This window comes from Diabrotica undecimpunctata, chromosome 6, assembly GCF_040954645.1.
Source record: "Diabrotica undecimpunctata isolate CICGRU chromosome 6, icDiaUnde3, whole genome shotgun sequence".
Taxonomy (NCBI): Eukaryota; Metazoa; Arthropoda; class Insecta; order Coleoptera; family Chrysomelidae; genus Diabrotica; species Diabrotica undecimpunctata.
In genome coordinates this window covers 68,638,506-68,664,393 of record NC_092808.1, presented here as the reverse complement: position 1 = coordinate 68,664,393, position 25,888 = coordinate 68,638,506, and the positions used below count along the sequence as shown (strand labels likewise).

The 25,888-nt window shown below is 33.8% G+C and overlaps 1 protein-coding gene across 3 annotated transcripts in view; it reads right to left on the bottom strand.

The window, feature by feature from the left end:
• Rbbp5 (retinoblastoma binding protein 5) overlaps positions 1-25,888 on the bottom strand; it is a 372,021-nt gene that overhangs the window by 254,242 nt on the left and 91,891 nt on the right. For all 3 annotated transcript variants that reach the window (XM_072534791.1, XM_072534790.1, XM_072534792.1), the window contains exon 4: positions 3,760-3,941. In XM_072534791.1, the coding sequence (XP_072390892.1) occupies positions 3,760-3,941 (182 nt within the window). The remainder of the gene's footprint in view (positions 1-3,759; positions 3,942-25,888) is intronic.

Here is a 25,888-nt window from a genome sequence, read left to right as displayed (position 1 = left end):
ATTAAATTTATGCAGAAAGATGAGGTGGAAGAAGGAATAAGAGTTGATAGGATATTATTAAAAGATAGTAATGATGTTTATCAAGAAGAAATGTATTTTGATGATAGATGATTTTGATGAATATTATAAAAAGTATTTATATGAGGGCACTCTTAAGAAATTAGCATAATAATAAGTTAATAAGTTATAAAAAATAGGGTTATTTATTAATTTAAGATGTAATTTATATATAAGTTTATATTCTGATCTGAAAAACCTAAATTTCCATAAAATTCTCGATAGAATTTTAGTTAGAATAGTAGTTTTCTAGATAGAATATTAAAGAATTATCTAGAACTCTAAAATAAGATGTCAATAGAAAGAATTTAACCTTTGTTCGCAGTAGAATCTTCGCGAACATTGTAATGTCTATGAAATTCGAATATATTTTCTTTCAAGAATATTCGTGAACATTAAAATCATATAAATACGATGTGATTTTGATTAAAAATAGTCAGTAAGTTCAGTATAGGGGTCAGTATGTTCAATATAGTCAGTTAGTATAGTTCAGTCGTTCAGTCAAGATACTCAGTTATCAGTGATCCAGTATATTAGATGAAGGTTAAGAAATAGAATTAAGAGAGTATTAATTGAAGATTAAAAATTATATTATGTATATGGTGATTGGAGATTGGAAGAGAGTATTAGTTGAAGATTAAAATTATATGGAGATAGAAAGAGAGTATTAGATTATTAGAAAGAAGAATAAACAAAAAGCAAATAAAAAAGAAAGAAAGAAGAATATTTACCGATTTATAAATGCTAGTAAGAAGAGAAATATTTTAAAATGGTGGAAGCTGATAATTAAAACGTGGTGTATTTGGTAATGCAAGTTTACAAAAAGAAGGATAACCGAGGCTGACAACGAAGACATTGAGTGGTGATTAAAATCTTTATTTTGGAAAACAGTTTCATTTAGGCATTCAGTGACAGAAAGGTACCAAATTTTGTTAATATAATTTAATTAATGTCATAAAAATTTCAATTTAAAGATAGTTTGTTTTAAATTTACATTGTCTATATAATTTAATTAGTGTCATAAGAATTTCAATTTAAAGATAGATTATTTAAAATTTACATTGTCTATATGAGATATATATGTGTGTTTCATAATAATTATAATAAAGATAATTTCAAAAAGTACTTACAAACTAATTATTTGAGAACCGCGATAAAAACCCTATATTTATGTTTAAAAACACTCATTGCTCATAAAACTATACATTAACAAAACATTATAACAATATATATATATATATATATATATATATATATATATATATATATATATATATATATATATATATATATATATATATATCATTTTAGCATCGATACATAATGCTACCATCAATTTAGCATCGTCTTGCAAAGTAGCGTCTGTATATCGATGCCACTTTACCTTAGATAACGTTAGACCTCAATAAGTTTTTTTTCCTGTACTTGTTACAAGTAGTTTAACCATCTCAGAGATTTGATGCCGTGTTGATACTTTAAAATATTCGCTGTCTTTTTTTATCCCTTACTAAGTTACATAAGTTTATTCCAGAAAATGTTTGAAAGTAAAATGATGGTACTGTGAAAAAAATATATATATTTAGTTCAGTGTTTTACCATTTACTCGCTGTCTCTATATACATGAAAATGTATATACCACTTTCATTAACAATCATTTTGGCATCGCTATTGGTTTAAACTCTACTATTGATTCTTTTAACTCTTATATTATCATAAAACATGTGCCTAACGTTCGATTCTTTCCGCCGATGTTAAAAAACACTCTATTTTTAATATATCATTTCCCAGCTGTTTCGTTTCCTGCAAAGCTACTATGTCAAAATGGAACTTTTCGATTTCTCTCGCTAAATGTTTAAGTTTGGCTTCTCCATATGTACCTTTTACATTCCATGTTCCTAAAAGTAAGTGTTCTTTTCGACATGTGTTCTTGTGTTTTGGTCCGGTTTTCATTTTTTTTTCCTCTTTTTTCCTTTTTTTGTATTATCGCTAACCTTTTTCTGTGTTTGTTTCGTCAACGTTATTCCAGTAGTACATTTAGTTGCTAGTTTTTTTTATGTCGTTTTAACTATTGCGCCTTCTTTGTCATTCCGCTTGCATTCGCTGTTATTTACCCATATTTTTTACTCCAATCTTGACTTCATTTCCTTTATTTCTTTGTTCTTGAGCAATGTTTCTAATTGTTTTCTGTATTTCTCGTTCTTTTAAGGTTGCATCTTCGTTGATATATACTTTAATTTCTTTTAACTTGTGCTTTTTTTTCATTATTTTTCTTTTTTCTTCTTGGTTTTCTAATTCAATTAGGCATGTTTTTTTGCCTAACTTGTGAGCATTCCTTTTAACCCTGCTTGCTCATATGTGTCTATCCTTAGGCCGTTCATAACTATGTTATTTATTCGTCGGTGTTTTTGCATAACTTCCATGTTTTTTGTTATTTCTCAGAGTTCCTCTTTGATCTCGATATTTTCTTGTTTTAGTTCTGCATTTTCATTTCTCAGCTCTCTGTTTTCCATAATGAGCTTTTCTATTGTTTCCTTGCTTTCTTTTTACTTTCTTTTTATTTCCTTAATGTCATCGGTAAGGTGGCTCATCATTATTAGTAATTGATCAATTTTTGTTTCCTCATTTTTTTTCCCTGGAGTTTTTGTTGGTGTTCTCGAGAACTTCTTGCTCTTTCTGCAAATGTTACAAATGTAACAAAAACGTACAAAGTATTTAATATAAAATAGACAAAGTACAGGTTAGGTTATTATAAAATACCTGCTAGATATATATTATATAATTACTGTTAGTACCAATTTTTTATAGGTATTATATTATTTTACAATAAGTTCTGTTCAGTCGAGTTGATTAGTCTTATCACTCCCTAGATATATCACAGAAGTTAACAACACCGATATTTTTTATTTAAACTTTATAGAAAATGAAACTTTTTGGTAAATAAAATTAAATAAAAATAAAAAATTCTATTTAATTTAAAATTAGATATCTACGCTACCGTTCAGTAAAGTACTGGTCACTCTAACATTGTTGCCATTTTGCTAGTATCTTACTCGCTCTTGTTCCTATAAATTTTCCAACGAAATTACGTGCCGACTCTTTACATATATTCATATATATATAAATATATATAAATATATATATATATATATATACATATATATATATACATATATATATATATATATATATATATATATATATATATATATATATATATATATATGTATATATATACATATATATATATATATATATATATATATATATATATATATATATATATATATGTATATATATATATGTATATATATATACACATATATATACACACATGTACATATATACGCATGTGTGTGTGTGTGTGTGTTTGTGTGTGTGTGTGTGTGTGTGTGTGTGTGTGTGTGTGTGTGTGTGTAATAGTTATATTTCTGAATTAAGATTTATTTTCTATGTGCAGTTTAAAAATCGTTTTTATTAAAGTTTATAATTTTTGTTTACAAAAAATATTTCTATGGTAGCGGCAACAATTTTTAATTCGCAACATACTACACTCTCGACCAAAAGTAAATATATGACAAGGCCATATTAAAAAACGAAAAATAAATTAAACAACCTAAACATAAATGTTAACTGAAACACATAAGTGATGATTTAAATGATTACAATTACAAGTTTAACTTTTTAAACTGTAGCATAACTTACTCTCCTCTTCGTGCAAATTCAATACTCCTCACAGCAGTTGTGCTAGAAGATCCTTGCATTATTCTAAAACTCGCCTTTATTTCCAGTGTATTAGAATTCAACACCAATACTTTCCCTTTTGCATTACCGGTATATATGTACTGTCCTCTTCTGTCAAATGACCCAACTATGTTCAAATCGCCCTAAAGTTGAAAATAAATAATTATCAAAAAAATTCCTTTAAAAAAGACATATTAATAAATAATTATCATTGTAATCCATTGTTTGTATACAAGTAAAAGTATAAATTACCATAAGCTTTAAACATATTTTGAACAAACGCTTAGACATGTCCTGTCTAAGCGTCTCCCAACAGGTCTTCAAAGGTTTTTATTATTATTTGGACTATAATTTTAATCCTATTTTGTCACTCTACTTTAGCTCTACTGCAACCATCTCTATATATTACCCCATTATTCGTTCTAGATATAAAACTCGTTCTAGATATAAAAAACTATTAGTTTTCAGAATAATTTCACCATAGAAAGTCGTTCTCATCTGACTTGCATTAATACCTCAACCTTAAATGAACATTCTAAATACTTTGTTTTTGTCTTACGAAATTTCAAACCTTTTTATTCAAGAGTTTTACTCCATTGTTCCAGTCCTTACTCTAAATATCTTTCACTATTTTCTACTAACACTATCAGTAACATATATATATATATATATATATATATATATATATATATATATATATATATATATATATATATATATATATATATATATATGTGTAGGAATATTTCGTACTATAAGTATTTAGCATAGTTTTATTCATTAGTTACGCCACTGCAAGGAACCACTTAAACAATATGCTTAAGTCGCTATAAGGGAGACGGGATTCAGAGGCGAAGGGGGGACAGGAGATATGTAGACGAGAACACACATTCCTCCTGAGCCGAGGCATTCGATTTTTGTCGCTCGAACTGAATAGACTTGAAATTATCGTGCGCGCCGAAGAAGACGAAAGACGAAACCAATTAACGACGGGGGTGTTCGATATTTTAATTCGCAGGTCGCAGACAATTATCCGTAATCTTGTGTATTATAAATGTGAATAACATCGTTACAGTGTATTCTATATAATAAAGACTTCTCGCATAGATCGCGGACCTTTAATATAACGTTAACCCTCTTCAAATAATAAAAGAACTTAATTAGACTTACATTTTGGGGGCTCAACCGAGATTATTTCGAAAGAGACAGTAACGTTTATTTGTGCCGCTAATTATGGAAGCAAGATTATAAAAGACGCAGTTTGTGAAAATCGAATCAACGACGAAGTGACTGTTGTAACATAATATGCCAAGTGTAAATAAGAGGCTGAAGTGACGAGAGTATTGACGACGAAGCAGACAAGTGGTTGTTTGCAGACGACGACGATAAGATTAATTTATGGTTTATGGATGTTTGGACCCACTGGATGATGACAAATGATCAGGTGACTTTGTTCCTTTAATAGATCGTGCGAAGATTATTTTTTTTATCATGAGCTGTGAACATTAAGAAAAGAACTTTTAAACAAACAAAAGTATTTGTAATTATTTGTTGATTTAACTTTACTCTGTTTATGTGAGGACTTTTGATTTTGATAATGATAGTTGATAATTGACTATAATATTTTAAATTGAATGTTAAAAATCAAAATCTTTTAGTAGGATATTTTGCTTTATTCTGAGATATTATTGTACTTATTATATTGTTGTAATATAAAGAGATAAGATTTGCGAATTAAAAGCGACCACAACCTCGTTCACAGTAATACTAATTTAGACTACACTCAGAAAAATAATCTATAAGTTTTTAAATTTTTAATTTTTTTATAAATTTTTAAATTTTTTGTTTTTTAAATAACTTTGATATCAATTTTTAAAATGCAGTCTAAACAAACGACTCTTACCGATTTTCAAAAAATTAGTTATAATATTAAAAATTCGGCATATAAAGCTGTTAAGGCGTTGCACATTATAGCATATGGTGATGAAGGGGTGCCGCGACAAACAAGAAGAAACTTGCGAAATTTTTCAGGCTTTGCGTGGGATAAAAATGCCAGCGAATATGCTGATAAGATAAACGACATAAAACAGAAATTAGATATGCCAGACTTAGTTGCAGTCTGTAACCTATTGGATCTGGATTATTCGGGTGCAAATGACGACGTAATTGAACGTATTTGTTCGTTTTTGAATGAATTAAATGTAGATGACAAGAATGACGAAGATGACGATGACGATAACGACGCGGACGACGATAAAGAAGCTTATGACGAAGATAAAGACGTTTATGACGATAAAGACGGTTTCGACGATGAAGACGATAATGAATACGAGGAAGAAACTGAAAGTATGCCAACGATGGCTTTAAAGACGAAGATAAAACAAAATCAGGTAGAATGACGGCCGGTAAAGTAAATGATTCTTTTGCTTTGACTTTTAAAGACGTAGAAGACAGCATAAGACCCTTCGACGGAAAAGACGATTATCCGGTGAGAAAATGGATTACTGACTTCGAAGAAATTTCTGAATTAATGGGATGGAATGATTTGCAAATGCTAATTTTTGCAAAACGATCCCTAAAAGGAATTGCGAAACTGTATATTCAGTCAGAAAAAGGAATTAATAGCTGGAAACTATTGAAGAAAAGGCTTATTTCGGAATTCGAAAATAAAATAAGTAGTGCTGAAATACATAAAATGCTGATGCGTAGAAAGAAGAAACATGATGAAAGTGTACAGGAGTATGTACTGACGATGAGGGAAATTGGTAGCAGAGGTAACATAGAAGACGAGGTCATAATACAATATACAATAGAAGGCATTCAAGACGACCCTGTTAACAAAGTTGTACTTTATGGCGCAAACAACTTCACAGACTTCAAGGAAAAAATTAAATTGTATGAACTCATTAAAAAACAGACGGCACACAAATCCTCTACAACTGAAACGCATAGAAAGAAGTGGACAAACAATGAAGTACGAGATGGCAGAAACAATGAAATACGACGAGATTATAGAAACAACGAAGCTAGAGGAGATGACAGAAGAATGTCGGAAAACAGAATTAAGAAAGAAGAACAATGTTATAATTGTGGAAATCGAGGGCACAGATCGAGAGATTGTCCTGATAAAGCCAAGGGAACGAAATGCTTCAAATGCAACCAATTTGGACAAGTTTCTTCTCGATGCAATGCTAAAGAAGATAGACCTTCGACTTCTGGTCAGGTAAATGTCATTGACGTAGTATATAAAAACTCAGTGACCTTAAAATTTGGAAAAATATCGTTACGTGCATTGTTTGATACAGGAAGTGACATAAGTGCAATGAGACAAGATATTTTTGAAAAGCACTTTGATGACGTCATTCTTATGAAGAATATAGTAGAGTTAAATGGATTAGGAGGTATTAAGGTTAAGACTTTAGGTTCTTTTAACATAATAGTGGAAATTCAAGGCGAAGATTTCCATATTTTATTTCATGTAATCCCAAAAGGAGCATTAGACGTCGAAGTTATTCTTGGAAACAATATACTAAAACAAGCCGAGGTTACCATAACCGATGATGGAATTATTGTATGCAAAAAAGAAGTAGACAATATGATAATGAGGATTGCAGTTGACGAGGCAACACACGATGATAATCTACAACTGGAACATATTAAAGACCCAAATATTAAGATGGAGATAAAAGAATTAGTGGAAAATTATGAACCGCGACAGACCAAGACTATAGATATAAAAATGAAAATAATTCTAAGTAGCGAAGAACCGATACACCAAAACCCAAGAAGGCTATCAATACCAGAAAAGCAAGAAGTAGGTAAGCAAATTGAGGAATGGATAGAGAAAAAAATAATTCGACCTAGTACATCCGATTTTGCAAGTCCAATTGTACTCGTCAAAAAGAAAGACGGACAGATCAGAGTTTGCGGTGATTACCGAAAACTTAACCGGAATATAATAAAAGATAGGTTTCCATTACCTTTAATAGAAGACGTTGTTGGAACTTTGATTGATCTCCAACAATTGTTCGGGAGAAAGCTTATTAAATTCCTTTTCCCGTGCGTGTACAGTACCAAATATTTTAGGACCATGGACTGTACAAGAGTTTCCTTCGATATAGATAAGCAGACTTCACGGCGATGGTTCAGTATGTGTTTGGTTTTATAGGGGTTTGTACTTAGAGAAAAATAAGCGTAATTAATCGATACTACACATTTAATAACGAGAAAATATTTACAAAGGCACTATTACTAAATAAAGAGTTCGCTTTAATAAATTGTTCATTTTTATACCGGCGTTTTAGGGGCGCGCGACTATAGAGAAAACTAAATGCACTTTTTTTTACCGCACTTTTGACAGTCTGTCAAATACAGTCTGTCACATAAGATAAAATTCAACATTTGTGGAAACGAAAAATAAACTGAAATTAATATAAAATGTTGTTTTTACAACATACTCGCCCCCGTTGAAGCGCTGGCTTTAACACAAATAAACAGATTATATTATGCCAAGAGAGCACGCGGAAGAAAAAATACATTACAATTATTATCTTATACTAACTTAAATTAAATCGTCATTGGGTAGAGGACACAATTTTGTAATAGAGCGCTTGAAGACTCCATCTTTAGTTTTCACCGAGGCAATTCTTACTCTCCCATCTTTTCCGGGAAAGACCTCAATAACTCTTGCTAGTACCCAATGAAGAGGAGGAGTATTGTCTTCAATCAGCAACACGAGATCGTTAGGTTCTAGGTTTTTATGAGGGAGAAACCATTTAGGGCGATTTTGAAGTCTATTCAAATAGTCGATAGACCATTTTTTCCAAAACACTTGTTGGAGTTTGGACAAATGTTGCCATAAATTCAATCTGTTTTCAGGAATGTGGATCACATCTTTTTCAGGAAAGGACGTAAGAGATTGTCCAATCAAGAAGTGTCCAGGAGTAAGATACGTAAAATCGGAGGGGTCATTTGAAAGGGAGCAAAGAGGCCGGGAGTTGAGCACAGCTTCAATTTGACCGAGAACTGTAGTGAATTCTTCGAACGTAAGCTTAACATTGCCAAGGAGCCTACGCATATGATGCTTTGCGCTCTTTATAGCACTTTCCCAAATACCACCATGGTGAGGGGCTCGAGGAACTATAGTTTTCCAGCGAATATGAGATGAGGCCAAAAATTCCTTAATAGAACGAGAGCTTTCGTTTTCCTTGAAAAACTTATAGAGTTCAAACAGCTGGTTGCGAGCACCAAGAAAGTTCGTGGCGTTGTCACTGAATATTGTTTGAGGGAGGCCTCTACGGCTAATAAAGCGTTTTAGAGCGAGAAGAAACGTCTCCGTAGAGAGGCCGGAAACGACTTCAATATGAACAGCTCGAGTCGACAAGCAAACGAAAAGAGCAATATACGATTTTAATAAAGGAGCCTTACGAAGGTTGGAAGACTTTATCTGAAAGGGGCCGCCAAAATCTAATCCGACGTGAGCGAACACTCGAGAGGAGTTTAAACGTTCTTTTGGTAGATCTGCCATGATCTGGGTAGCGGGTTTGGCACGAAACTTAAAACAAACCATACATTGGTGAGTGACCTTCTTGACTTCTCGTAGTCCATTTAAAGGCCAATATTTGAGACGAATTTGTGACAAAGTATTTTGAGGACCTGAGTGACAGAGTCTGACATGTTCTCTGTGGAGGATGAGACGAACTACACGATTTTTTGAGGGGAGGAGAAGAGGGTATCTTTGATCAAAGGTAACGTCTGAGTTTCTGAGGCGACCTCCCACCCGGAGCATTTCATTCTCATCCAAAAAGGGATTTAGGGGTAAAAGACACTTATTAGATAGAGTTTTACCTTTCTTAAGCTCAGAAATCTCACTCGAGAAGTTGGAATACTGAAGCATCTTAATAATCTTAAGTTCAGCGTTTTGAAGTTCGCTGACTTCAAGGGTATTAGTTAACTTGCGAGAAAGCGGTTTAGCATTATTAGCAAATCTAAACATATAGGCTAAAGTTCTTACAAACTTTGAAAAATTGGAGAACCTATCAGAAAGTGAGGTGAAGAAATCTATTTGATCATTTCGAGCGTGGAGAATGATTTTCCTTTCTTCAGGCAACTTGGAAGTATACCCCTTTGGGTTGTATTTCAATAAATCCAACCGAAGTTGATTTAAAAATGGAGGACCATGAAACCATAAGGACGAATTTATTAATTTAGAGGGTAGCATTCCTCGGGAGAGTATGTCGGCAGGATTCTCTTTGGATCGTACGTGCCTCCAGTGAGCATTAGGAGAATTATCTAAAATTTGTGCAACCCTATTTGCTACAAATTGGGTCCACCGAGAAGGATGTGAACGAAGCCAAGCGAGAACAATTTCTGAATCCGACCACATATTTATAGAGTCTAATTGAGATAACTTTTCTTTAACAATATTAGCAATCTTTGCTGCGAGTTTACTACACAATAGAGCACCCATGAGTTCCAATCTTGGAAGGGTCAAGGGTTTTAACGGAGCAACGCGACTCTTAGATGCTAGAAGGGAACAAGACACCTGTTCTGATTTATAGGTCACACGTAAGTAGATACAAGCTCCATAAGCCTTTAAACTTGCATCTGAGAATGAGTGAATCTCAACACCAGTGATTTCTTGACTTAAAAAGAGACATCTAGGTATACTTAAGTCCTTAAAATGAGAGAGACTGCTAATAAAACTTAGCCATTCATGTAACGTATCTGCGTCAATGGTATCGTTCCAACTGATTTTGGAAATCCAAATCTTTTGCATTATAAGCTTAGCGACAACTGTAACGGGATTAATAAGACCTTGAGGATCAAATATTTGGGCAATCATTGACAGTACTTCTCTCTTAGTGTATGAGTTCTTTAGGGTGAAATCTGGAAGAGAGATTGAAAACGTGTCAAGAACAGGATTCCAGCATAAACCTAAAACCTTATTTAGAGCAATTATCTGGAGCTATGACATAAGAAGAGTTTGAAGAGAGAGAAGAAATGTGTTTTAGAAACGAGTCCGAGTTAGAACACCATTTATGTAGAGAAATACATGCTGTTCCAAGTAAACTAGTTAATTCCTTGTGAGCTTTGAGGAGAGTTTGCTCATCATTAGCACCGTAGAGAATGTCATCAATATAACAATTATTTTGAAGAGCGTCACTGGCCAGGGGATATTCAGTTTGATGAGTATTTGCCAGTTCCATTAAACAGCGAGTACTCTGAAAACTGGCGCTTTTAGTTCCATATGTAACTGTTTGCAATTCCAAGCACTCAATATCTTTTTCCGGGGAGTCACGCCAAAGTATGTTTAACAGAAAGGTTTGATCAGGATTGATTTTAACCTGTCTGTACATCTTTTGTATATAAGTTGTGAAAACAAAGGAATATAATCGAAAGCGTAGCAAAATATCAAAAAGTTCCGGTTGAAGAGTGGGACCTTTGAGTAGGATATCATTTAACGAGTAACTACTAGAGCTTTTCATCGAACCATCGAAAACAACCCTAAGTGTTGTTGTTAAGGATTCTTCCTTTACTACACAGTGATGCGGGAGAAAATATTTATTTTCTAAATTTTCATTAGTAAGAGAAAGAGGGACTATTCTAGCATGTTCGAGAAAAAGATATTCACTAATGAACGACTTATATTGAGCGTATGTATTTTCATTTTTTAAGAGCCTATTTTCTAAATTAATAAATCTCTTTAAAGCTACTTTAAAAGATTCACCTAATTTTTTATGCGCATTTTCGCAGACAAGTGGTAGGTTTACTTGAAAACGACCCGAAGGTAAAATACGAGTGGTTTTATTAAATATTTGTTCAGCCAATTCCTCATCGGGGGTTAATTTACTAACGTGGGGAACTTCTTCAATTTCGAAAAATTGTTGTATCGATTTATCTAAATTATTCTCTTCGGATTCGGACTGAACAAAGAGAGAAACATTTGACTGAGAAATAGCCAAGTTTGAACTCCGATGAAAGACATGAGGGGGAATAGTACCAAAAATAACATAACCTAAGTGGGTATTCTGAAGAATGGGAAGATTCTTTCCTAAACGAATGAATCCATCAGTCAATAATTCGCTATAGATGTCGCCAGCTAGAAGCAAATCAATTTTACCGGGAACAGAGTACGAGGGATCTGCGAGAGTGAGATTAGGTGGAACATTTATTTTGCTTCTATCTAGGGTAGCTTTAGGAAGCCTACAGGTTATACTATCAAGTACAGCAAAAGAAGTTTTGAAACTTCTATCCTTCACATTATAGGGAAAAAATTCTATGTTAATCATTTGATTTGACATTGAGGTGTTTTCGGATATGGTTGATATCTGTAACTGTTTAAAATAAGGGGTGAGGTTTAACTTCTCAACCAAATCACGAGAAATGAACGAATGTTGACTCCCATTATCTAGGAGCGCCCTGGCATGCATAGGTCTGCCATTTTTAGAATACACTGTCACTAAAGCGGTAGCCAACAATACATCAGTTTTAACTGATAAAGCAGAGAGAGAAGTGGCTGTATGAGAATCTGCAGTATTTTGTACTTCTAAAGGAGGTTTGAACGAACTGGTAGAAGCTTCGTTTTGGGCATGAGCATTATAAGAGGGCGGAGTAGATGTGTAAGCAACACGACTGGAAGAGCCTTGAGAATGTTTGGGAGCTTGAGCGTTGCGATCAATAGAGAAATATTGCCTATTCGTGTTCCTAGAGGAAGAGACATTTTCAGAGGTACTATGCAAGAGCGAGTGATGTCTTTTCTTACATATACTACATGAGCGTGAAGAGTTGCAATCTTGAGAAAAATGTTTATTACCCAAACAATTCCAACAAAGTTTCTTACCTTTTACAAAATTAAATCTTTCCTGTAAAGAGAGACATTTAAAATCATTACACTGATAAATTTTATGAGAATTACTTTTACAACATATACAATTAGTATCCGAAAACGAGTTTGTTTGTAAATTAACTGATGAAAACAAAGATGTTTTTAATTGAGGTTTATTAAATTTTTTATCATTATCAGAAACGTTTAATTTTTCTTGTATATCACATTTTTTCTCGAGAAAACTAAAAAACTGTGAGAGAGTAGGTAAAGCCTTTGAATCTATTTCATACTCAAATGACCTATGAGTCGCGAAATCTAATTTTTGTAAAAATACTTCGATCAATAGTAAATCCCAATGTTCGATAGTAACAGACATATTTTTAAGAGCAAGTAAAGTTTGTTTACAAAGAGTTAAAAATTCTCGTAATGATTTTGCGTTACTTTTAGCTAAAGATGGAGCCTTTAACAATTTTTGGATGTGTAAACTAATCACACGCGATTTATTTTCGTATCTATTCTTAAGCGTGTCCAAAGCGATCCTGAAATTTTCTTCTACAACTTCTATATTTTCTATCAAATGTAAAGGTTCATTTTTTAAGAAAGATTTCAGATATATAAATTTTTGCACATTGTTTAGCTCTACATTATTGATTATTAGCGTTTCAAATAGCTGATAAAACGCGTTCCAATCGGCGAAGTTTCCTGAGAATACCTGCATCGTAATTTCCGGCAACCTAACCTTAGCAGTGGCTACAGTTGGTGGAGTAGAGTTTGAGCTGAGCGAGTGGGAGGGTAACTTTAAGGCTTCTATCTTATGCTGCAGTCCAGCTAGTGTAGAAAAGTATTTTTCCTCCATCAGTACCCTGTCTTCTGTTTCAGAATCGGTTTCATCGATTTCTTCAATCTGATCCATCACGTCTTCATATTTCAGATAACATGTTTTCAATTCGGTGTGTCTGAGTTGAAACTGGAGACCGTCAGTTTCTGCATCTGCGTTTTCTAGTAACCAGTTCGCTATTCTGGTAATCTTGGCCTTCAGTGGTTTTCTCTTCTTCTTGAGATCTTCCATTTTGACTTTAACAAAAGGTACTACTCCAAAAACAAATGCCTAAGGCCGTGCAAACACCGAATTCTTTAGAGAAATTAATGTTTATATTATATACTAATATCTGTATCACACGGCGAAAATAGAGTCAATAATGTTTATATTATAATAACCTGTAGAGCACACAACGAGAATAGAGTCAATAATGTTTATATCATATAATAACATGTGTAGCACACATTATAGCAAACGCGATAAATGTCTTAAATTACACTGAGAGTTTACTTTTCAATTAAATTTTTCGCACACGCGGTAAATGTCTACAAATGTCTACTAATCAATTTTTTAAAGAGATAGTCTTTTTGAAAAGCGGTTCACTTTGTGCATAAGCGAAATTATAATATGGAAAAATCTCACCCAATTTGTCCAGTAGTTTACAGCAACAGGCACAAACACCAGATAAAATTCACTTCTGTCCTTTTGTTTTAGAGTTTATCGCGACACATTAGTCTTTTCGAGGGTCTTTTAATCACATTTATATAAATATGCAAACCTAAGAGTAAAGTACAAACAACGCGATCACCAAACACAAAATCCGTCGAGTTAGGACCAAAAATAATGTTGGAACTTTGATTGATCTCCAACAATTGTTCTGGAGAAAGCTTATTAAATTCCTTTCCCCGTGCGTGTACAGTACCAAATATTTTAGGACCATGGACTGTACAAGAGTTTCCTTCGATATAGATAAGCAGACTTCACGGCGATGGTTCAGTATGTGTTTGGTTTTATAGGGGTTTGTACTTAGAGAAAAATAAGCGTAATTAATCGATACTACACATTTAATAACGAGAAAATATTTACAAAGGCACTATTACTAAATAAAGAGTTCGCTTTAATAAATTGTTCATTTTTATACCGGCGTTTTAGGGGCGTGACAGTCTGTCAAATACAGTCTGTCACATAAGATAAAATTCAACATTTGTGGAAACGAAAAATAAACTGAAATTAATATAAAATGTTGTTTTTACAACAGACGTATTGGATCGGTTACAAGGTGCAGAATATTTTAGCACAATAGACCTCAAGAATGGATTCTTCCATGTACCAATAGAGGAAGATAGCATTAAATACACGGGATTCGTCACCCCAGACGGACAATACGAATTTTTAAGGTGTCCGTTCGGATTGTGTAATAGTCCTGCAGTGTTTCAAAGATTTATTAGCCATATATTTAGAGAGCTGACATCCAAGAACATAGCAATTTACTATATGGATGACATAATAGTTTTAAGTAAATCCGAAGAAGAAGGAGTTGTACGTTTAAAGCAAGTACTCGAAGTAGCTAGGGACTACGGCTTAGAGATAAAGAAGAAAAAGTGCCAATTTTTACAGAAAAGAGTAACGTTTTTAGGATATATTATTGAGGACGGCAGAATTCAGCCATCGGATGAAAAATCAATGGCCATAAAGAAATTCAAGGAACCAACGAACTTTAAGCAGATTCAGTCATTTTTCGGCCTGACTGGATACTTTCGTAAATTTGTACCGTCATATGCTACGATAGCTAAAGCATTAAGTGATCTACTCAGAAAAAATCAAACATTTGAGTTTGGATCAAAAGAAAGGAGTGCATTTTCAAAACTTAAAGAGCTGTTAACTAGTCGGCCGGTGTTAGAAATTTATCACCCAGATAGAGAAACCGAGTTACACACAGACGCTAGCAGTCATGGATATGGAGCTTGTCTTCTACAGAGATCGAGAGAAGATAATAAGTTTCACCCAGTTTATTATATGAGCAAGAAAACAAGTCCAGCCGAGGAAAAGTATACAAGTTACGAATTAGAAGTTTTGGCTATAATAGAAGCAGTGAAAAAATTTCGTATCTATCTACTCGGAATCAAATTTAAAATAGTAACGGATTGTTCCGCATTTACTAAGACCATGAATAAAAAAGATTTAACTACCAGAGTTGCGAGGTGGGCTCTGTTACTGGAAGATTATCAATACGAACTGGAACACAGAAAGGGAACAAGGATGGCTCATGTAGACGCTCTCAGTCGATACCCTATAGTCATGATAATAAATGAGACATCAGTAGTACAAGAACCAGGTTTTATAGAAAGAATAATGCATGCTCAAGAAGCTGATAACCACATTCAAGCAATAAAGAAAATACTTGCTACGGAAGCTTACGAGGACTTTCTGATTAGAAACAATATTCTATTTAAATATGACGAAGGTAAGGAATTGTTAGTCATTCCGAAACGAATGCAAACAGAAGTAATTAAATTGTTACACGACGTAGGACATTTTGCTGTAACAAAAACACAGGAGTTAATTCAAAGAGAATGTTATATTCCTAATCTTAGAGAAAAAGTCGAGCATTGTGTAAGAAATTGTATTAAGTGTATACTTGGAAGTAGAAAAGAAGGCAAAAAAGAGGGTTGGTTACATCCGATACTAAAAATCGATGGACCTTTACAAACATTTCATGTTGATCATTTAGGACCGTTAGCTACAACCAACAAGAACTATAATCACATTTTGGTGATCATCGACGATTTTTCTAAATTTGCATGGTTTTATCCTACAAAATCAACGACGGCAAAAGAAGTCATAGAATGTATGAAGAGGCAACAGAAGGATTTCGGAAATCCCCTCCGAATAATATCCGATAGAGGTACCGCATTTACAGCGAACGAGTTCGAAGAGTATTGCCAAAGTGAAGAAATTAAGCACATTAAGATTACGACAGGTGTACCAAGAGGCAATGGGCAAGTAGAACGTGTCAATAGAACGTTAATCCCAGTATTAACCAAATTGAGTATAGAGGAACCGACGAAGTGGTATAAGCATATTTATAAGTTGCAACAGTTTTTTAATTGCACTTATCAAAGAAGCATTGATGCTACGCCATTCGAAGTACTCTTTGGGACAAATATGAAGAATAAAGAGGATCTAAGGATGAAAGAAATAATAGAGCAGGAAATGATCAAACAATATGATGAAGGTAGAGACATGTTAAGAAACGAGAGTAGACGTCAGTTAATCAAGGTCCAGGAGGATAATAAGCGCAGGTATGACTTACGAAGGAAGAAGCCGAGAATGTATAGAAAACGGGACCTAGTGGCAATTAAGAGAACGCAGTTTGGTGGTGGACTCAAACTGAGGAAGAAATATCTTGGACCCTATGTGGTAGTAGATGTTAAGCCCAATGATAGATATGATGTGAAAAAGTCAGGATATCATGAAGGCCCCCTGAGCACATCAACGTGCGCTGAATATATGAAGGCATGGGTAGAGAACCAATCAGAATCCGAGTCGGATTCCTAGCAGGATGGCCGAATGTAGGAATATTTCGTACTATAAGTATTTAGCATAGTTTTATTCATTAGTTACGCCACTGCAAGGAACCACTTAAACAATATGCTTAAGTCGCTATAAGGGAGACGGGATTCAGAGGCGAAGGGGGGACAGGAGATATGTAGACGAGAACACACATTCCTCCTGAGCCGAGGCATTCGATTTTTGTCGCTCGAACTGAATAGACTTGAAATTATCGTGCACGCCGAAGAAGACGAAAGACGAAACCAATTAACGACGGGGGTGTTCGATATTTTAATTCGCAGGTCGCAGACAATTATCCGTAATCTTGTGTATTATAAATGTGAATAACATCGTTACAGTGTATTCTATATAATAAAGACTTCTCGCATAGATCGCGGACTTTTAATATAACGTTAACCCTCTTCAAATAATAAAAGAACTTAATTAGACTTACATATATATATATATATATATATATATATATATATATATATATATATATATATATATATATATATATATATATATCACTAACACATCATCAGCATACATTAAGCATCAAGAAATGTTATCCTGTAGTTTACAGTGTACATCTTCCATTCATTCATGATACCCATTGAGTACCGTATGTTTTCGGAGTCACTTTCTAGTCTCCAAAAAGTGTCTACCGCCTGCGCACTAACGCCTTGCGGTCATTCAATATATAGTTGACTGTTTTAACTTCTCAGGTCCTCTGTTACAGAGTCTGCATTGAAGCAGTTACATTTTTAAAGATTAAAGTCTCCATTTATTGTATGCAAGTGTTCCTTGACTGGCGCATGTCCACTAAGGAAGCCTGTTATGACTGAGCTGATTCCTGCTTGTTTTCAGCAGTACTTCAGCCCTATTAAGGTTGATCTGCACCCCCCAAAAGACAAACCCCAAATTCAAAACATTTGAAAAAATTTGAGAAGGTATATCTGATGACTAGAAGTATTTTGACAACTTTTAAACAAACTTCATGTTTTCGTTTTTGAAAAAACTCAAAAAAACTACTTTTTTCCAAGTATAAAGCGGGAAAACCAAACATAGGATTTTGTTAATTTTTTTACAGCATCAAGATATGATAATAAGAAATACTTATGAATTTTTTGAAAATTTTTGAATTTACAGTTTTGTTCCAATAGGAAAAAATATGTTTCGGCTTATAATAAAGTTACCGGTAAGAAACCGAAAAATTTTTTAATAACAACATATATAAAACTGTAAAAGTGGAAAATATTTGCAATAAAACGTTAAATATTTTTTCCTAAACATATGAAAAATCTCGTTAAACAAGAATTATGTCTTGAACTGCCGCCTTCAAATTGTAATGTAGGGAGATAGCTCCATCTGAAGCAATGGTAGTATTTATCATCGATAGATAGCATTACGTTCGGCTTCGAAACGCTTCAACGAAACGTCACACTAACAGGGTTGCCATATCAATTACTTTGTACAACACTTTGGCAGATAACAACAAAATTTAATAGGAATGTTATCGGTTTGAAGTTTGAACCGGTCATGCTGAAACTTACAGAGTTAAAGAATAGTAGATACTGCAACTTTTATTTTGAAAGTAGGATATCATAAAATTTACACTCTATAAGTAATATATCTATAAAAAACCTATTTAGTTTTAAAAACCTATTTAGGCGTTTTTAGTTAATTATTTTAGTATTTATAAAAATAGTGTTTCTTGCATAACCAGTGGCGTACACAGAATTTGTCTGAGGGGGGGGTTTAAATTTTTTTATGCTACCTCCATTTTGAGTCCCTAAAATTTGGGTTTTAGTTTAATATAAAGTACTAAAGATAGCAGTGCCAAAGATTCAGGTATCTCTTATCCTGCCTACCAACTAAAATCACCCTCTCTTACTTGTGTGCATTTGACTGTCGCACGTACCGTACTCTGAAAGTGGGGTGAAGACATTTTTGGAACACTCCCTTCTCTTATCTAAATCTTATCTATTGTTCTGAAACTATTTTCTTGTGGCTTTTAAAGTAATTACTATTTTAATGTGAATAAGCCAGCTTGTAAATACAATACATTTTGGAGACGGCTATCGCCGTATTCCCGTTCTTCTCCGCCAATCCTGCCGGTTTAAGGCATGCTCCTCCTCCAAACCTTTCGATTCCATCGCTCTTCTAATTCCTTCATTCCATGAGCGTCAAGTTCTACCTCTTTTTCTTCTTCCAAGGGGTTTCCATTTGTGAAGTTTTTGGGGCTACGGGAAGTTAATGATTTTGGTGTTACGGTCAACCAAACATTAAGTTGGTCTACTCAAACAGCAAAAATAGTTAGTAAAGCGAACTCTGCTTTATACTTTATATCAAAAGCTTTTCATAGAATGTCTCCGGACAAAAACACCATCCTCGAAGTGCATTAGAAAGAACGACATTACTGCGGTATTTCGGAGGACGAGGACTTATGGATATAAGTGAGCAACTCGAAAAACAAATTACTAATTTAAGAACTTATTTTCAGGTGCAGGCTGAGACATCTACTTTACATTGCGCGATTTGTGCAGTAGATCATACAACACCGATCAAACTGAGGGAACCAGAAATGCGCATAAACCATCTTATTAAGGACGAAAAAATGCGCACCTGGACGGGTAAACCTCTGCACGGGCGACATCCCAATGAGGTCAGTCAAGACCATGTCGACAATATAGCGTCGAACTATTGGCTGACATCAGGAAAGATGTTCCCTGAAACAGAAGGTTCACTACTGGCCATTCGGGATCAGGTTATACCAACCAAAAATTACCTGAAATATATCGTCAAAGACCCTCAGGTCCAGAATGACAAATGCCAATATGGATGTTAAGCTCAGGAAACTATCCAACATCTTACCGGGGCTGTCAGACATTTGCTGCAACTGAATATAAGGAACGGCACGACTCAGTAAGAAAGATCATTCTAAAGAGACAAACAACATTAATTGATGTGGCGATACCCAACAACAATAATCTTCGTGTTAAACAGAACGAAAAAATCGCCAAGTACAGGGATCTGGAAATTAAAATACGAAGACAGTGGAGAATGGAAAGTACCCAGACAATACCTATTATTCTCTCTACTACTGGAGTCATTCTAAAGAACCTCCTAGAAAACATAAAAAAGCTAGGTCTGAATGAACATCTCTACATGACTATGCAGAAAGCTGTACTACTCTCAACGTCCAGATGTGTACGAAAATTTTTGGGAGATACTCCAACATACCAAGTCACCTAGGGCTCGATAACACGGAAAGAGTCCCACCAGAGCTCAATCCTTTTGATACCGTAGGTATCTGGGATGAGTGAATTTTCCCCTTAGATGGAGTGTGAGCCGTATGACTAAATCTGGGATAATAATACTCAAAAGCAAACTTAATTCCAACCACATAGTAAAAGCAATAAACACATACGCAATACCACTTTTCACATACTCATTTGGCTTTATAAAATGGTCGAATACGGAAACTGAAGAACTAATTAGACCAAATAGAACCGTGATAACTAAATAGGCATCAACTACCCCAAATCGTACATCCAACGCATGACACTACCACGCACACAAGGCGAGAGAAGAACATTGTGTTTTGGAAATATCACCCACTACTTAAAGATAAAAAACAGCAGAAAACAAAGACAAAAATATATAGAGCAGCAATTAGACCGGTGATAGCATACGGAGCGAAAGTAATATGTCTTACGAAAATAGATATAAAGAAAATAAAAATATAAATAAAAAGTAAAATATAAAGAAAAAGTAAGAATTATTAAAAGCAAAATGATTAGAATAAACAGCCCAATAAAGCCCGAACAAGGAGAATATAGAAGACTAATGAAGCATGAAATAAGAAATAGAAATATAACCGAAGGGGAAGACATAGTGAAATTTATTAATCCACAAAGACTGAGATGGTTTGGACTCATACAAAGAAGAGAAAAAGACGCACTAATAAGGAAGATAACAAACCTGAAACCAGTAATAAACAGACCAAAAGAAAGACATGTTCGCATGTTTTAAATAACATTTTTGACGATTGACCACTTTTCATATAAATCCCACTGAAATATACCAGATAATTTAATTTTTAACTATCAACAAAAATCTAATATATGATTGCATGTATAAATTTAATGGTAATACGATATTCACAGATAGCGCCGCTAAGTACCTCTTTGTCGATAAAAATATTTAGATAATAAATATGTATCATTTTTCAATGATATGTGTGGATGAAATGTGTAACTTTATGTTCCTGCAAATGCGTAACTTTAATATATTCCGATTGACACAGCGGAGCAGTAAAATATTATACATAAAGATGTTGTTAAAGATATCTTTGCTTACTTGGTCTACTAGGTATTTGATAAAATTACTGTCTACACAACTTGGCAACTCAGCCAATGGATATAATGATAGAAAACTGTAATTTATATTAGGGTTTGAAAATATTACAGAGTCATCATGTAGAAATCTACAATTAAGTTAAAAAATTTACCAGAGCTCATGCAGCAGTAGAGCCATCTCTAGGATCAGAAACAAATTAATTGTGGGTGAAGATCAACCTTAACGCATGTCCGTCTAATATAAATTTCGCCATGTGCTTGACCGGTTATACTTTCCCACTGAGTTATGTTGTATTCGGGTCCAGGCTTTTTTCTGATCGCGGACGGTGCTTTTTGATACTCTAAAGGCTAGCTTTGGACCAGAAGTATTTTGTAGCTGATGCTCTTCTGACAAGTTCTTCAGCTGCTTCATTGCGTGTATTCCGCGGTGACCTAGAATCCATACCAGTTTGACACTGTTATGTTCCGTCGAGTTTCTCTCAGCATTCCCATACTGTCCTAGAGTCCACCTAAGGACTTCTAAGAGCCCAATGGCTGCTTGGCTATCTGTACATCCGCTTCAGTTCGAAAGCCTTTTATGTCAGTTTTTCTAGCAGAATGCAATGCATAAATATCTGCTTGGAATGCTGAATTATATTCTCCTAGTGGAATAGAAATGTTTACATTTCTACCACTGCTGAATATTCTTACATCCAACCCTTCTGTAGTTTTGAACGCATCTGTGTATATCAGATATAACCCTGCACCTGGGTTGTATGTTTTTTTTTACAAAGGTACTTTTGGCATGTATTTGTTTTCTCAAGGTCTATAATATCCCATTCTCGCCTTCCCCCTTAAAACTATGTGCAGAAGAGGGCTGTTAATTCAAGAGCCCCTTTAATTCCAAAGCAAGCAACTCTTTTCACCTTGCTTAGTGTGAGGATGGCACTTTTTTGCTACACCTTTGGTCACCATACCACTGATGCATACAGTACATTCAAACAACTTACACCTCTAAACGATTAACGGAATTCGCAGAAAACCATTCGTTGTAGTAAAAGGCACGGTAAATTGCACTGGTATTCTCCATAATGTTTAACACTTTGCTAAATTTTAGGTATAAAATAAATATAGGTGTCATTAACCCGTTGTTCATAGTTTTGCATATTTTGTTACATTTTTTTTACATAATATTCTTGCATGTTATTTAACGCAAATTTCTTTCACCTACTTGTTTAATAATTTTTTTATGAAACAAATACTACCGTGCTAAGGATAATTTATATTCAAAGGAGATATACAAAGTACTAAAATATCACTTTTAATTTTTGTTAAAAAATACTTAGGAGTAAACTAGAACATTTTATCAATTCAAACAGTGGTGGTTAGATTGACCATATGTCTGTTAGAGTGTACCGTTTTTGAGACGTCTGTGATTACGCGTTAAAGTTAGGATTTTAGTAAATATACTTAACTTTTTATTTTCAAATGAAAATACTTGTACTAAAAATAAAATAATTGTGGGAAACATTTTAATTTGTGTATGTACGGTTTCCAACCATTTCTAAACTTTTTATCAATCATAATTAAATGACAATGGGCATTCCTAATGATGATTAGGCTAATTTGCTTAATGTGTTTAGGGTCTTTTTAAGCGGTTATATTTTACCTGTCAAGCACGACAGTTAGAAAGTTTCTGTCATATTGATCTAAACCCAGTATATTGTAATTTAAACGTGTAGTTTCAAGTGACTATCATGCCTAGACGTAAGTTGAATATTGATGAATTAATTGCAAATGTGCATAAATACTTTACCACGAAAAGGGACAATGGTGGACCTTTAAAGTCATTATTATGTATAAATCAACACGTTTGTGACGCACTCGGGATAAGTGAAAGTAAGCTAAAAACTGTAATGAAGAATTTCAAATATTCTCAAGAAGATCTTACTGTGACTGAGTATCACAAAGACAGAAAACAACTCGTAAACATTCTAGGAGCATTGACTTACCTGATGGAGAAAATTTTGAAATTCGCAATATTTTGTATCGAATGCATGAAAACAATCAACATGTCAGTTAAGATACTTTACTTGCCCAAAATAAGAGAAAGACAAGTTTCTGAAATTAGGAGGACTAGCCTTTGGAAAGTGTTGAGAGATTTAGGATTTAAGTTCAAAAAAGAAATTAATAGGTTATTTTTATGCGAAAGGAGTAGTGTGGTTCACAAAAGAATTAACTTTTTGAGAGAATATACTAGACTTAAATCTGAAAATGCAACATTCGTATACTTAGATGAGCCATGGATATTTGCAAAGGGTGGAATTAAAATAATTTGGCAAGACGAAAGCATAAAATCAATAAAACACACACAGATAGCGAAGACAAAAGACACATCATTCTCCATGCAGGAGGAAAAGAAGGCTTTATAGAAAACACAGATTTGATTTTGTCTTTAAAATCAAAATCTGCTGATGAAAATGAAAACATGAATGCAGATATGTTTGTTAAATGACTTGAGGAGAAACTGTTACCTAGTCTGAGTGAATCATCAGTTATAGTTTTAGATAATGCACCTTACCATTCCGAGATTTTAGAGAAACAATCCAAACAGTCGTGGAACGTACCGAGCATAAAAAATTGGTTAGTTAAAAATAATATAAATTTTCCGGAATACGCCTTCAAATCAGTTACTGGAAATTTCGAAACGTAATGAAAAGCCAACAGTTTATATAGTTTAGAAATTGTATCAAGTTATGAACATCAAGTACTATGGTTACCGCCGTATCGCTGCCAGTTTAATTCCATCGAACACATCTGGAGTATTGTAAAACGTATTATGATAATCACGTTGAATGCAGTGGATACAGTGACGATGCAGTTAGGGAAATGTGGCAAGAAGCTCTTAAAACTGCAACTCCAGAAATATGGGCCAAAACTGTAAATAAATGTGAAAAATTAAAAGAAGAGTGGTGGACCCGAGAAAATAAAATTAGTGAAGTTAATCCAGTGATTATAGATTTACATAATGATAGGGTAGTGAATTTAGTGACGATGATGATGATTTATAAATTTAAATAATCAGTAAGGACACTATTATAATGTTTTTTACAAAATAATTGTACAGCAGGTTAACAATTATATTTATACATTCATTATTAGCCAAATAAACAATAATATTTAAAACTCCATTTGAATTTTTGCTCCTCATTTTATACAAATTAAATCTAAATAATACAGGCAAACAGATTCTAAACAAAGTAATTAAAAAAATTGTGCCTTTTACTACAACGAAAGGTTTTCTGCGAATTCCATTAATCGTTTAGAGGTGTAAGTTGGTTGAATCTACTGTATGTAATTATTGGTTTTATAAGTAAAGGATTTTGACAAGAGCTATGACCTTGTAAATAACAGGTAAACTTGTGTACTGCATCAGCATGACTCATAGCTCTTGTCAAAATCCATTACCTCTAATACTTATTTATAATATATCCAATATAACATGTCTGTTTCAAACCTCCATTTTTTTATGAGTGCGTCTGGCTACCATTAACGTAGTTACCGCTCTCCTGGTTTACCTGGTTTACCGCTCGATCTGCTGATTCCAAATAAGCCTCGAGTCTAATATTATCCCAAGATACTTTACTTCACTCACTAACTCACCAGATTTAGATGTGTATCAAGGTTGAGTTTTAGGCGACCCAATCCCTCTAAATTACCAATTCTTGTAAATTTCATGACTGTGGACTTCTGAGGTCTTATATTAAGCTCTAGATTTAAAGTGCATTCAAATCTTTAATATGTTGCCCGTGTGAGTCCATTTCAAATAGCAAAAAAGAAAAAAAAATAAGACTTACTCTCAATCAATTTAGTCGTATACTATAATTTGCTATACATCTTCAGGTCAACGGTACGTGGTAGACTAAATGCTGAAAATTTAATAACCCGCTCGTTCTCCATTCTTCCGGTATTTTATAATTTTATTAATTAATGTTGTTAATTGTTCTGTCATTGCTGCTCCACAATATTTCAGTAATTCGTTTGGTATCCCGTCTTTACCAGCTGCTTTTCTGTTCTTCAGGTTTTCAAGTATTTTCCGAACTTCCTGTTCATTTATATTCTTCATTTGTGTTAATTTCTTGTGTTTCCGGTTCTAGCGTCGTTTGTTCTTTCTCTGCATAGAGCTTTTTTAAGTAGTCAATTCACGCATCCTTTTTTATGTGTTTTGGTTCTATTAGTTCCTTTACCTCCGTTCTGTGACCTGTTATGGAGCGCCATATTTCTTTTTGCAGACCGTAAAAATCATGTATAAATGTAACTTGTCATGTGTAAATGGTGTAAAGCATGTTTTACAGACAATTAAAAGTAGTTGATATCTTGAGCAAAATTTAAAACGTGTTTATAGTACCTGTAATTCAAATTCAAAAAAATGTCTATTTTGTACATCCGAAAAATCTTCTGCTATGTATGTTGCACGACACACACCTGCATATAAGAGAGCACTTCGTCGCATTCTCATTGCAAAAACCAAGGCCAATAATGATTCAT